Here is a 13995-nt window from a genome sequence, read left to right on the forward strand (position 1 = left end):
TGCGGGTAAAGATGCTCAGGATTTGGACAGGTTCCGCACAGCATCGCACTCGTACTGGGCGATTTCAGAGGGCCAGAGGAGCAGGACTGGCGGTCGACGGTAGTGTGGCAGAAACACCAACGGGGCGCAACCCACGACCCACGAAGAGCCGGGATTGCTCACCACGAGACCACGAGGATAGTGGAGCCCCTTAAGCCGCAGGCTAGCAAGGTCCTGGGTTTGGTGGCCCTGGCAGGGGGGGTACCTTTGGGGGGATGGTGGTGGGAACAGGGTCACCAGGGTTGAAAGTGGGTAAGGATGTAATTATTCGAGAAAAGTTCGTTCCGGGCCACTTACGACTCCGTCGCCCACTACCCAGTGTGTCCTGTGTCGTCCACAAGTGTGTGCTGAGCCAGGCCCGCCAGGAGTGTGCTGACAGGGCGAGGGAGGGCAGATCGAGTTAGGCGCACGATTTGGCGAAGACGCCGGACAGCTTTGGCAGACTGGTTGAGCTGGAAGTGATCTTCGACAGCTTTGTTGGTCTCAAGGGTTTCCTTTCAATGGGCCTCCAAGGGGGGAAGGCTAGCGCTCGAATTCGCTCGTAACGAGCGGCGATGGAGCCACGATCGAAACAAGTATCGTTGGTAGGGCAGCTGTCTGAGTATTTGTCTGAACCAGGGCTGGCTCGAATCTGAAATGAGAATCTGAAATGAGAGATGAACAACAGGAGACGTATTCCGTAGTTTTGATGAGGTGGCGAGGATGATGGAGGCGCGGCTAGGGTTCTGTTATTCCTTTTCTTTTTGTCTCTTTCTCCTGGAGGTGTTTGGTAAAAGGTAACGTAAAAGGCGACCTGCCGGAGATCGTATTTCATGAACGATGCTGATACGAGGGACGCGGTCTATGGCAGGACTCAATACTTATTCAAGAAGGTAGATAGATTCGCAGCGGAGGGCAGAGGAGATGGGGAGGAGGATTGAGAACAGGATGGGATGTAATACGGAGTACGGAGCACAGAGCACAGGAAAGAGGAGGTGAAGACTAGACGTGACAGCCAACTGACCGCTCAACCGTGATGGCCATGATTCTTTGGACACGCCTGAGTTCTAAGTACAGTATAATTCTGCATCCCAACGTGGCGCCTGTGGCGCCGGTCAAGTACCAGTAAGAATCATCACAGGCGTGGGTGCCAGGCACACGGCCGGCAGCCCACGGGTGCGACGGGCATTGACAGCGGGTGCCGGGCACGGCCATGACATGACAGGCAGTTAAAAAAAAACAAGACAAAGAGTGACAGACAAAGTGGTAGGGACCCCGAAGGGCCCCCAACGACCTCCTGTTCTCTAGTTTCTTGGTGCCTGCTTACCTAGGTAACTGTTTGTTATAGGCATCAGCATCTTCTTTCACCGCTGTACTCGGTCCTCGTACCCAGTTCCGAAGGTCTTGTTAGTTAAAGAACTGTCATCATCAATTTTTTTTTTCTTCTACTGGGTCCATCAACGTCAAGCCATCCAAATGGCTCAGTAATAAAAATGGGCCACTATGTCAGAGCCTCATCAGTCCCTCCCCATAAAACCCACTTTCATCGTCACCCAAGATGCATGCTTCAGGAAATGTTTCCATATCCGCCATCCCTCCTCAAGCAATGAATGTAACTTGAGTACTCCGTAATCATGTGCACATGGTCCTGTTTCGTTTGCTGCCTAATCTATTCACAGGCTGCATTCATCTCTTCCGCCTTACTGTTTGCGGGTAGAGCAACATCCACGATACAAGACGCTTTGATGGCTTAGAATTGTCCCTTCACTTCCAGCAGATCGGGACAGTGCTTGTATCGCCCGCGGAGACACAAGGTCGCATCTGATACGCTATGCGCCTCACAGACCAGGAGATGGGATGGACCATAATCACCCGTGAGGAAAGCTCCATCCCAAACTTCTCTGACCGACAAGAAACGACATTGGGAACACTCGGAAAGAAACGGCATTGGCTAACTAGAGGTTCACCGCAGTTCCACGATTCAGTGGTAATCTCTTGTTCAACTCGGTCCACCGCCCATTGCGGAGTACGGAGGACTACCTATATCGACGGTTATTACTTATGATCTGAAGATGATGCTGACCAGCGCATGCCAGTGACATTGGTGACACTCATGCCATTGACTGTGGATCCGCAGCGCACCAATTGATGTTTGAACGGAGAATTGAGAGCGGGTTCTACTCTTCAGACTGCAAATGATCATCATCGATACTGTTAGCTAACTGGTAGTACCACCTACAATCCCCACAGGCTGAAGAAGAGGGGAGAGAGGGAGAACGTGCGCGTGCTTGGGATTTTCACGTTTTCGGAGATGAATAACATCCTGACTCATTTATTGGTTTGAATCCTGGCAAAGGACCAGGCACGACATCCTTCGCATTCCGCGAAACAGGCTGACCTTCTCGGAGCTTCGCAGTGCTCCTCAGATATCGACAGCCGTGCGACTGGGACGCGAGACACGCACTATGATTTTCTTGGCCAAGCGAGAGTCGTACAATCAGTCGTTATCTGGTCCCGGCCAACGTATTCAGGATAGGAAACATTGGTGGTTTCGGAAGGCCGGATATGTTGGAAATTCAAGGCCTCCAAAAGGTCGAAGCCCCCAGCCAGCATCTCATACGGAGGCATCGACCGTTAGCATCCGGGGGAGCCACTCAGAATGCACAACCAGAGTGAAAATGAGAAGCCACCCATGCCGCGATATGTACTTAGGTCCATCTCGATGGTATGATTTGATACAACAAAGCTTCAGTGCCGGAATGCCGTGTGCGAAAGTACCCTCCTCCCCTTCCCCATTATAGCATTTAAGAAATTCCCCCGAGTCGACAAAGAGAAGGTAAATGCAGGGGTAGCAAAAGGACAAGGGTCCCATAAAGGGCATAGGGTAGGAATGTTGAGATTTCCAGAAGGCTACCGGCCACTTTCCGACGCCCGGGTTTCGAGTATCGAGGGCTTGCCGCTTGATACGCTCGTGCCCGCCGGTCGGTGAGCTGAGGGCACCAACCATGGTTCACTCGTCTTAAACGAGCAGTTCTTCAGAGCTTGGTGCTGTACGTACAATCAGATGTGCCAAGAGGAAATGCGTACGAGCATGCAACCTCAATCACGGGCTCTGGACCGCAGACTTTGCGTCGAGGTCAACCCTCGACCAATGGGTATGGGCTAGACCAGTCTTGGATGGGGTGCCGAAGGACCCAAGGCAGAAGACGTGGCATGCCAGGCTGTCTGGTCAAGTCACAAGTGAAGAATATTGCGTACGAGGGACTCCGCCTTGAGGTTCCAACTTCAAAGGTCATGTTCGAGGAGGTGATCGTCAGGCTCGAGATGAAACAAACTAAGGGAGGGGATTTGCGTCTTAGGCCAATGGAGCCCTGACAATCCGCAGTTGAAGTCTAGTGCCCCAGCACCTTTGGGCTAGGCGAGCGACAAGCTTCAAGTGCTGGTGCGAAGAGAGTCCTCTAGGCTCCGTCGGGAGAGTACTAGGCTAGGCAGCTGAGGGAAGCACCGGCACCCTTTGGCGGTCCTGCTGTTAGCCTGGCCTGCCTGGGGAGCCTGGCGCTGGGTGGCTCAGGGATGCCACGTGGAAATGTGTCAAGGCCGCCTCCCAGGTGTGGGTGCCAGGGGTGGGGGACCTGGCTTTAACTGGATTTAACTGGGTTAGGGGGCCACAATCGAAGCCTGGGTCCTTGGAACAATCAAAACCGCACCCAAGATCCACCCCAGCATTGGAAGGGGTGGCTGACTGTCCAGCGTCCCTCGGCCTTTAGTCCTTCGAGAAAGATTCCAGGTTCCACAATCGAAGCAGTTTAATTTGAAAATGATCCACCTCCTCCAAGCCAGACGTCGCACTTTACGGAGCATCTTATCCAACATCCATGACAAGTGGACACACTGGGCACACCCTGTCAATCAGCAGGGCTGAAGATAGCTTCCCTAGCAAAAAGGGAGGAGAAGGGAATTGGGTAGGGGACTTTTATCGTCGACGTCAAAAAGGGTGCAGATTTTGTCTTCCATCCATCCATTTGGCATTCAACAGCCCGCCGGCGCTTAAACTCATCATGGCTAGCAAGGGCGAATTCTCCACGCGGCCTCCTGCACCTGCTTTCGATTTTCCCCAATTTTTTCCTCCACCACCTCTTGTATGAACCACTCTTGGAATCAGAAATGAGCTGGACCAGCAAACCACGCCGGTGAACAGCCTAGCGGTCAAGTCCGCGTCGAACCTTCCTTCATCAAGACTCCTCTCTGGGCCTGTAGCGACGGCCTGTCGCGTCCCAACTCCCATTCGTCCCTCTACCACGATTCCATTTTCCCCTTTCAGCGGCCTGCGAGACAATCCAGAAGAATCCATGGAAACATTTCATCACTCCGCAGTCAATCAATCCTGACTCCATCCCGATTGGAACAGCCAGGACCTACAGCGGCTTCTCGGCACCTCATGGTCCACCTTTTCACACCTGCAAGACAGTCTTGACTGTCCAATGTCCCTCGTCGAGTCCACACATCAAACATCTCGTTCGATTCCTGTTGCAACAAGCCACAAACCTCCCTCCGAGACGACCTGCGCCCCCGCTGCTAAGATCCCCCCCCCCCCCCCACCACGGGGGCGACCTTGCAATAGAATTCTTGGACTGGGCAAGAAAGACAAAGAAACAGGGAAAACATCATTGTTAGCACAGATGATCATTTGCCATGTTGGCTATGCTATAACTAGTATCGGGACTTGCCTGCACGATCTCTGCACGAGCAGTAGAGCACTGGGTCCTGCAGCCAAGCAACGGTAGCAGCTCGTATTGATGGGCAACCCGCCCAGGTCGAAGCCACACAGTTCGTCCTCGCGCAGTTTTGCCATGCACCCACGGCCCAACAGGCTACGCCTCCCGCACAACCTCTGGCCAGGAAGCTCTATCGGTGAGATTTTTTTTTTTAAACTTCGGCATCGCCTCGTCTCAGTGCGGACTACATGGAGTGGTGTACGAGTCATGAAGGGCCATCTATGCTTGAGGGAGAGATCGCATTGGCTCTGTGCAGAAACCCAACTGCAGCCGTCCTGGGTTTCCCGTGTCTGGATCTCAACCTCTGCCCTCGCTCGTCATATCTGCAAACTCTGGGCTCATGCCCAGCCAGCCGAAACCTCTGCACCTCCAAGGCTGGTGAAACCTCCGATTCGACCCTCGTGTCGCTGTCCAACTACGTCCAATGCTGTCTCTGTATTCCGCCCACGCCTACTTGTAGTCTAACATGCACCCTGCCTCCATTGCAGTCTAGCATCTTCCCTGTTCCACGTGGCCAACGCCTGCAGATCCAGGTTTTGTGGCGGCCACGAGGTTTTTCTGCGGGACACCGCGTTTCACGGCCTTAACTTTCACACACTGCAGCCCAGCTGGCTCGGGCTCGGCGTCGACACGAGCACGGTATTATTGCATGATTGGCCTCGACTCTCTTTCGAACTGCCTTTTTGGTTGACCTCCATATTGCCCAAGCAACACAGTCAAGGACCAAGGGACAAGGGATATGGGACAAGTCAAAACCACTCGCGAGATACTACCTGGGTACCGACCCCGCTTCAACTTGCTCCTCGATTGCCGCTTGATCCACGCGCCCTCAAACACACGCTCTGGTGACGCTCAATGCAGCCAATTGTGTGTCGTGAGGAGCATCTTGAGACATATCGAACCTCTTGGCCTTGAAGCTGTCAAAAAACCGATACAGTTTTGGGGGGAAGGTGGAAACTCATCCATCCCGTCTACCAACCCTGGATTTTGACTTAATGGAGCAAGGATAGGTTAGCTTACGCATCATTGAAGAAATTGTTAAGACCTGAAAGTTTAAGCCAATGCTAGCGTGCGGCCTTGCCGTTGACTGCTGCACCTGTGTCATCTACTTACTGTATGCCTTTGCTTGGGCACAGGAGATGGCCGAAAGTATTGGACGACATCAACGGCCCTTGGGCAAAGAGTTGAGCCGACTGCCCTCCATGGTTTTTTTCCCACAAATCTCTTACCTTCAGCTCAAATTCGATCTCCTTCAGCATCTAAACGCGGCGGGTGATTGCCAGGCACGCTTGATCTATGGGCTCAGATGTCGTTGTACATTCACCGACTTTGAAAATGCGGGTCGTTATTGGCGTAGAATGCGGCTACAACGACCGTCAGAGGTGCGGTATTATCCTCCAGAATGAGAGTTGTTGGAAGCAAGAAACCAATGGTCGGCCATGTCGTACTTGATGATCTTCAACTGGACGTTCTGCCTTGTCCGATTTGTTCTACCCTTGTGTACGCGAGCATTGAACACCCGCGCTATCACTTCAATTAGACATCAAATCCTCACCGACAATTGAGGGCCGTTCAATCATGTTCCCTCGTGACTCAGGTACCCAAGTCTCTTTAACGAGATCATCTATAATCCAACGCTAGCAAGGTGGCTGAGTGGATCGAAAGCTGTGCGGTGAACGAGACCACGTGGGCGAGCCGGAATCAGCAGGAATCTCAGCCCTCCGCAGCTTTGACTGGATCCCAATACGATCGAATATTCGACGTTGAAAGTGCACCCCGCCCGGATACCTGGCAAAGTTGCAATCCAATCACGCTCGGGCACTGTACTTGTAGGCTCAGCCGGATGTGGCTGACACCCTGATCCTTCCGACGCACGTATTTTTGCAACACACCCTATTCTATGACCAAGAATGGACCATCTTCACCATTCAACCTGATTTCCGAAGTCACCCCGGGATGAGATGAGATTCTACCTCGCCGGAGTCACCATACTGGATTTCGTTTGACAGACCGCCCGTGAAGGGCGAGTTAAGACGTCGCAGGAGACGCGACCCAAGATTTCACATGCTACCCTACCATTTCAGCCTGAATGAGTAGGGAGAGTTGTCTAATGTCAGCAGAGTGTCAAATTCACCAGAAAGCTACTGCCGTCTAGCTGATTGAGCACTCCGGGACGCCCTCTTCAGCTTGAAGGCTCCCAGGCCAGGCGATCAGACCCTGATGATTCGCCGTTTTCAGATCCGGTAAGAAAAGATGCTTACTACCAGCATTCCCTCAACGCCCGTTTTAGTCCTCATGCAAGGTCCATGTTTTTGTGCTCCTAGAGCAGCGCCCGCCGAGGGTTGATCCATACGGACCCGACATAAAGGCGCCAGAACGCAAGCGGCCAGCAAAAAGATATGCTGTAGCTTTGTTACACCATTTACCACCTTTCACATGGTCGGCTACGTTGTTCCAGAAAAACACTCTCTCCAGACCTCATTAGGAGAAAAGCGCTCGACGACTCACCCGCGAATGTTATTGGTCTTACCGTTCCAATCGTCGACGTTCATGGTCATCCTGGAGGCTACTGTCCCCCGTTCATCTGACATCAAGGCCGCCCAACCACGAAAGAAAACGTTGGAAAGCATCGGTTTAAGGTTCTCTTGTCGATCTCTGTTCCCTCGGATGCTAGCCACGGCAGATATCTGCTATTTTTACTTTGAAGAGCCTGGCACCAGTCAGCAGAGGAAGTGGTTTGCGAGGAATTCGCGGCGAGTCTCCAGCAACTGGGGCAGGAGTCTCGAACGTTGCTTCCTCGCCCGTTCAATTCCTCTCGTTTCTCCTTTCATGCTTATCCTCTCTCTTTCGACGTCTTTAGTCCCCACCTCAATTGACTCGGGCCTTATGGCGAGCCAGGGTCAATCTACGTCGGTTGAGAGACAAATCGGAAGACACCAACTCGTCCTGCAACTCCTCTCGCAGCCACGAACCCCATTCCTCTCCCCGTGGCCGCCCATGCGTCGAGCCCTGGGCTGAACAAAGGAACAGAGAAAGAAAGAAAGAGAAAAGAGAAGAGCGTCTTCAGACCAGAACTCCTCCCGAAAGGAGAAGTAAGAGCAAACGAAACGGGAGGACTCATTCCAGGTCTCAAAAGCCAGACATCGACTATTTTCACTTTCAATTGCACCGTCTCCCTCACTCCTTCCTTCCTACCGTATCCTATTATACTTCATCCTTACTAAATGAATGTCTTTCCATTCCTATTCCTCCTCCTATCTTTAACCGACGGGTCTACCATTGTCTCTCTCTGTCTCCCCCTAGCACTATAGAGCGGATGGGGTAGGCACATAGGTACGTGATTAGATAAAATACACTCCAATGCTCGTTGCTCTAGGGCATGATACCTTTCCATCATCCTTCGCGTTTGGGTACCGCTTTGGCTGGACAGGTCGTACCTACCTACTCATGGACAGATAGATGGACGGATGGATGAACAGGACCATTGATGAATCGTCAGACAAATGACGGATGCATGAAATCATGGACTCTCAGGATTTGCGTCTGATGTGATGACAGCGAAACGCAAGAACACAAGCGGAAGTAGAAGAGAAGAGGAAGAAGAATTGCCTCATGCAAACAACCAATTAAGCATTCCGATTGCTATTCCTTCCCCTTCCCCTGGGGCAAAAGCTCGTGGAGTATCTTTCTTTCCTTTCGAGGTAATAGTTGGTTAGTATTTCAATCAAAACTTTTTTTTATTCTTGCAGCGGCCAGCTGCCCGCCCCTTGGTGGCATTGCATCAATACAACTTGGTTCAAATATCAACAACCCCAACTATCCAACTATCCGACTCATAATGTCTCTACCATTCGACAGGGTCGGTCTTGACCTCGCCCCTGTTCGTCTTGGGCACCGGCGCCGCCTCGATCTTGACCGGGCCCTTGCGCCATTTCTTGAGATAGCCGCTCCCGTCCAACCAGGGCGTGTCCAAGGTCCTCTTGGCTTCAAACTGAGCAATCTTGTCCTCCATCTGCATGGTCAACCCGATATCGTCGAGGCCCTCGACGAGACAGTGCTTGCGGAACTCTTCCACCTCGAATCGGGCCAGTTCGTTGCCCTTGTCGTCGCGAATGACCTGGTTGGGCAGATCGACCTCGATCTCATGGCCCGCTCGGGCTTCGTCGGCGATCTTGTTGAGTTTCTCCTGGTCCGGCATGATGAGTGGCAACATGCCGTTCTTGAATGTGTTGTTGAAGAAGATGTCTGCATAGCTGGGGGCGATGACGCACTTGATCCCAAAGTCCAGAAGCGCCCAAGGGGCATGTTCTCGCGAAGAGCCGCACCCAAAGTTGGGACCGGTGACAACGAGGATCTTTGCCTGACGGTAGGGTTCTTGATTGAGGATGAAAGACGAGTTCTCGCTACCGTCCTCGTTGTAGCGTAAGGGATGGAAGAGTGCGGAGCCGAGGCCGGTGCGTTTGATGGTCTTGAGAAATTGCTTGGGGATGATGGCGTCCGTGTCCACGTTGGCTTTATCGAGTGGGGCTGCAATACCTTTCAGCACGGTGAATTTGGGCAGACCTCCTGGTTCACCCATTCCCTCAAGGTGATTTGTAGCCATGCTGGTTGCGTCTGTGGGGATATCGAGGATACGGTCAAGCTCTTCTTCAGAGTCGAACTCCACAAATTCAGGCCTTACGTCAAGTTTAGGGTCTGCTTTGGCAGGAGAAGGACTGTCGCTGTGTTTGCGCACATCAGCCAATCTGCCCACAATCGCCGCCGCCGCCGCCATGACAGGAGACACAAGATGCGTGCGGCCAAGAGCGCCTTGTCGACCTTCAAAGTTGCGATTTGAGGTGCTAGCACAGCGTTCTCTGGGTGACAGGATATCAGGGTTCATGCCCAGGCACATTGAACAGCCAGCTTCCCGCCATTCGAAGCCTGCATCTAGGAAGATCTTGTCCAGGCCTTCGCTCTCAGCTTGAGCCTTGATGTTACCAGAACCTGGCACGACCATGGCCCGCTTAATATTGGGAGCGACTTTCTTACCCTTGACGATCTTGGCGGCGGCACGAATATCCTCAATGCGGGAATTTGTGCATGAGCCGATGAAGACCTTGTCCACCTCGATGTCTTCCATCTTGGTACCTGGGGTGAGTCCCATATATTCAAGGGCTCGCTTGCAGCTGGCTTTCTTGTTAGGGTCCTCAAAGTCGTCGGGGCTGGGGACAACACCCGTAATGGGCACGACATCCTGCGGCGACGTTCCCCACGAGACTGTTGGAGCGATATCCTTTGCGTCGATGAAGACCTCGATGTCGTATTTGGCACCTTCATCCGATCTTAAGCTGGCCCAGTAGTTGGTCGCTTTTTTCCACTCATTGCTGTCGACCTTTGGAGCCAGAGGGCGGCCCTTGAGGTACTCGAAGGTAGTTTGATCTGGGGCGATCATGCCAGCTCTGGCTCCGCCTTCGATAGACATGTTGCAGATGGACATGCGAGCCTCCATGCTGAGACTTCGGATTGCAGAGCCGCAAAATTCAATGACGGCGCCTGTACCGCCGGCGGTGCCGATTACACCGATCACATGCAGAATTATGTCTTTGCTGCTAACCCCGGGTGCCAACTGGCCGTCGACCTGTATCCGCATGTTCTTGCTCTTCTTTGTGATCAAGCATTGTGTGGCCAGAACATGTTCGACTTCACTAGTGCCGATGCCAAAGGCTAGGGCGCCGAACGCGCCATGAGTAGATGTGTGGCTGTCACCGCACACGACTGTTGTGCCCGGCAAAGTGAAGCCCTGTTCGGGACCGATGATGTGCACGATGCCTTGATTCTTGTCTCCCAGGCCGAAATACGTGAGGCCGAACTCTTTAACATTGTCTTCGAGGGTGGTGCATTGTAATCTGCTGTCCTCTTCCTGGACAAAGTCTGCCACATTCTTGAAATTCTTGCGTGATGTCGTGGGGACATTATGGTCGGTGGTAGCAAGCGTGCAGTCTGGCCGGCGGACTTTCCGCTTGGCGTTTTTCAGGCCTTCAAATGCTTGTGGGGAGGTGACCTCGTGGACAAGGTGTCTGTCTGTTAGAAAGGTTAATGCTTTCTGAGCCCGGCTGTTTCGTGGGTTAAGGGCGCAGCGTACCGATATAGAGGAGGACTGTGCCGTCTCGCTCTTCGTTGACGATATGGTCTTGGAAGACTTTGTCATACAAAGTCCTAGGGCTTGACTCGATAGAAGGCATCTTGATAGACACAGCAGTGATCACCACCAGGAGCGAAATAGGAGATTCAAGTATAGAGTAGAATATGCAGATTTGAATCTTCGAATAGCAGGGCACCAGATATAAGCAAAAAAGGGCTGGAGAGACAGTGGATGGCGGGGAAGAATGAAGAGGCCCGACATCGGAGGAGAGTGATGACTTCACACGCTCCTTGATTGGTCCGCAGATGATAGGGTCTGCCCCAGCCAGCCAGCCTTGTCATCCAGACTCAGCCTTGTTGCCGTTACTCTCCACACCTTCCCAACGCATGATCAGTAATTATGCGGACAATGCCTCCTATGAAGTCGAAAGAAGATGATTCGTGGTCTCTGCCAGTAAGCTTTGGCAGGGATGCTAAGACAAAACGGACAAGTGCCACTTGCCCCATCTAGATTTTCCGGGATGACATCGAGAACAGCTCGGCCACTCTAGTCTCCGCAATAGCAATGGCGGTTTGGTACAATATTCGCTTCAAGAAGGACGAGATGGCTATTTGAGGAGGACGACAAGCGCAGAAGAGCCCCCGTGGTCCTTACAGCAGATGTACTGAGGCTTGTTTTAGCATGGGCGAGGCTGTGAGACTATCAACTCATCAACAACGGCAGGGAAGTTCAGCCTCGCCGAAGTATCTTGTATGGACTCGGGATCCTCTCTGCTGACAACTCCGCAAATCTCATACTACAGGTGGAAGACTCACAAACACAAAAAGGCAGCAAGCGAACCACGTTCAAAATCGAACTCGTGTCTGTTCAGCTCTAGGAGCCAAAGGTTCAACAAGGTCGCGCAGTTCCATTTAACCTTCACTCCCAGTTCCTTTACAGCTGTCGCAGTTGCTATGCATTCAGAACCTCGCAAGACCTACTAGGAACCTGTGAGGCATAGCAAGACTCCTTACAGCATGCACATGTCAGAAAGGCCCCGCTCACTGACCCTATTAGAGCTTTTCTCATTCAGTCCCATAACCCACAACTCCAAGTCGAAGGGGTCTCATTGCTGGCTCAAACTTCTTTCAGATGGGGCTAGATTGACAAATACAATGTGATATTGCCATACTTACCGGAGCAGTGGGGCAGCTGTGATGTTGTCATATTGTGATATTGTGATATAGCTTGGCGAGCGCTGATATGTAGTATCCAGCACCTACAGACTGGCGGGTGAGTCGAGGTGCAAAGGGATTCTTGCCCTGGAAACCGAAGAGAAACAATGCATTCTCATTACACAACACCATTCATCCAGAAACAGTCCCTTTCATTCTTTGCACAATGGTTTTCTCCTTTCGTTTCGTTCCCTGCAACTGGCCAAACAGCTCGAACAAAGCAAGCGACTCTCGGTCCAATAAGGACTGCAGCGTTGAATCGAAGCTCATCTGTCGCTGAGCGTTGCCCCCACCGCATCCCTCCAGAATCTCGGCTGCGTATCTCGCTAACGACGCCACCTTCGTAACCGCCGAGCTCTGGAACGGGCTGGGAAACGTGGTCACCAAAAGTGAGCATATGACAAGCGGCAGGCAGGTTGAACAAAATACCTAATTTCAATCAAGCTGCTACAAGCCATTCCCTTCCTTTACTCATGACTTTCGGCGAAGGACCAGACAACTCTGCTGCAGACCGTTAGCCGACCTGTATGCCCTTAACCGGATGCCTAGATTTGGGCTTTCTGAGCTGAGAAGAGCCCATACATTCCTCAAGTCGACATCATCTTCCCCTAACCATGTCCTTTTGCTGACTCCATCCACACAACGAGCGCCTTCGAGGCCGGCTCTCAGCATTGGGGGCGCGCATCTGGCGCCTCAAACACAATACTGTGTAAGCATCCGCTATTTTTCAACTTCTACATCACTCAATTACAGGAATGCAGCCAGAAGATCAGGAGAGGCGGCCATGGTCAGCAATGATGCCCCCGCCAGAGGCACGCCTCCACCACTGGGTAGAATCGGAATAGTCTTCACCGATATCGTCAAATCGACAAACATCTGGGAGAAAGACACAAACGCCATGATCAAGGCTATGAAACTGCACGACGACATGATCAGAGGCCTCACTGTCGCGAACGAAGGCTACGAGGTCAAGCAAAATGGCGATGGCTTCATGATTGCCTTCCCTACCGCCACCTCGGCGGTACAGTTCTGCCTCGACGTACAGGAAAAACTCCTGGACGAGCACTGGCCGAAAGAAATCCTGAAGCTGCCGCCTAGCCAAGGGACCAAGGACTCTGGAGGTCATGTCCTCTTCAGGGGCTTGCAATTGAGGATGAGTGCGCACTGGGGAGAGCCCGTGAGCAAATGGAACGAAGTGATCCAACGCATGGACTACCTAGGGCCAGTGGTCAACCGCGCCGCCCGATTCATTCAAGTCACAGAGGGCGGCCAGATCGTGTTATCCGAAGAATTCCTTCTTCAACTGCAGAGCGAGATGGAAATGGCCAGGCGGCAGACAGAGACACAGGAAGAGACCTATACCGCTGACAGAGGGACCGACGGTGGTCCCTCCCACGATACAAACGTGCCGGCAGCGACTTCTCTGGACCTTCGCAGCCTGCATTCTCGGCGAGAACAGAAGAAGCTCACGCACCAGCAATTCGAGATCCGGCCGCTGGGAGACTACGAGTTTCAGGGACTAGATGACCCGCACAAACTGTACTTCATTGTACCCTGCTCGCTTGAAGGGCGCGTAGATCACTGGCATCAAGTCGCCCATGTGACGGGGGTGAAGGGCAACATTCGCTCATCATAAGACTTCGATAATAACCGCCGATAGGGAGGGAACTACTTCCCTACAGCTCTGAAAGAAAAGGAGGGAGAAGGATCACCATGTTCATATACCCCTAAGCAAGAGCAAGATAGTTGACTCAACCAGTCAAAGGTGATATATCTACTGTTGATGAAGTTGTTGAGGAGACAATACCACGACGGAAATGCTGTTGTCCAAGGAGTTCCGAGCGGCCCAGCTTGTGCAAAGAGA

The 13995-nt window shown here is 52.5% G+C and overlaps 2 protein-coding genes across 2 annotated transcripts; one reads left to right on the plus strand and one right to left on the minus strand.

The window, feature by feature from the left end:
• Positions 1–8637: 8637 nt before the first annotated feature.
• Positions 8638–11017, minus strand: Z519_07681 (3-isopropylmalate dehydratase, large subunit; the record flags this gene model as incomplete). Its single annotated transcript, XM_016765413.1, has 2 exons — positions 8638–10856; positions 10918–11017. The coding sequence occupies 2 exons, from the start codon at positions 11015–11017 to the stop codon at positions 8638–8640; spliced, it is 2319 nt and encodes a 772-aa protein (XP_016618382.1).
• Positions 11018–12915: 1898 nt separating this feature from the next.
• Z519_07682 (uncharacterized protein) lies at positions 12916–13767 on the plus strand (the record flags this gene model as incomplete). Its single annotated transcript, XM_016765414.1, has 1 exon — positions 12916–13767. One exon carries the CDS (start codon positions 12916–12918, stop codon positions 13765–13767), a length of 852 nt encoding a protein of 283 aa, XP_016618383.1.
• Between the last annotated feature and the right edge of the window lie 228 nt (positions 13768–13995).

Source organism: Cladophialophora bantiana, assembly GCF_000835475.1.
Source record: "Cladophialophora bantiana CBS 173.52 unplaced genomic scaffold supercont1.11, whole genome shotgun sequence".
NCBI lineage: Eukaryota > Fungi > Ascomycota > Eurotiomycetes > Chaetothyriales > Herpotrichiellaceae > Cladophialophora > Cladophialophora bantiana.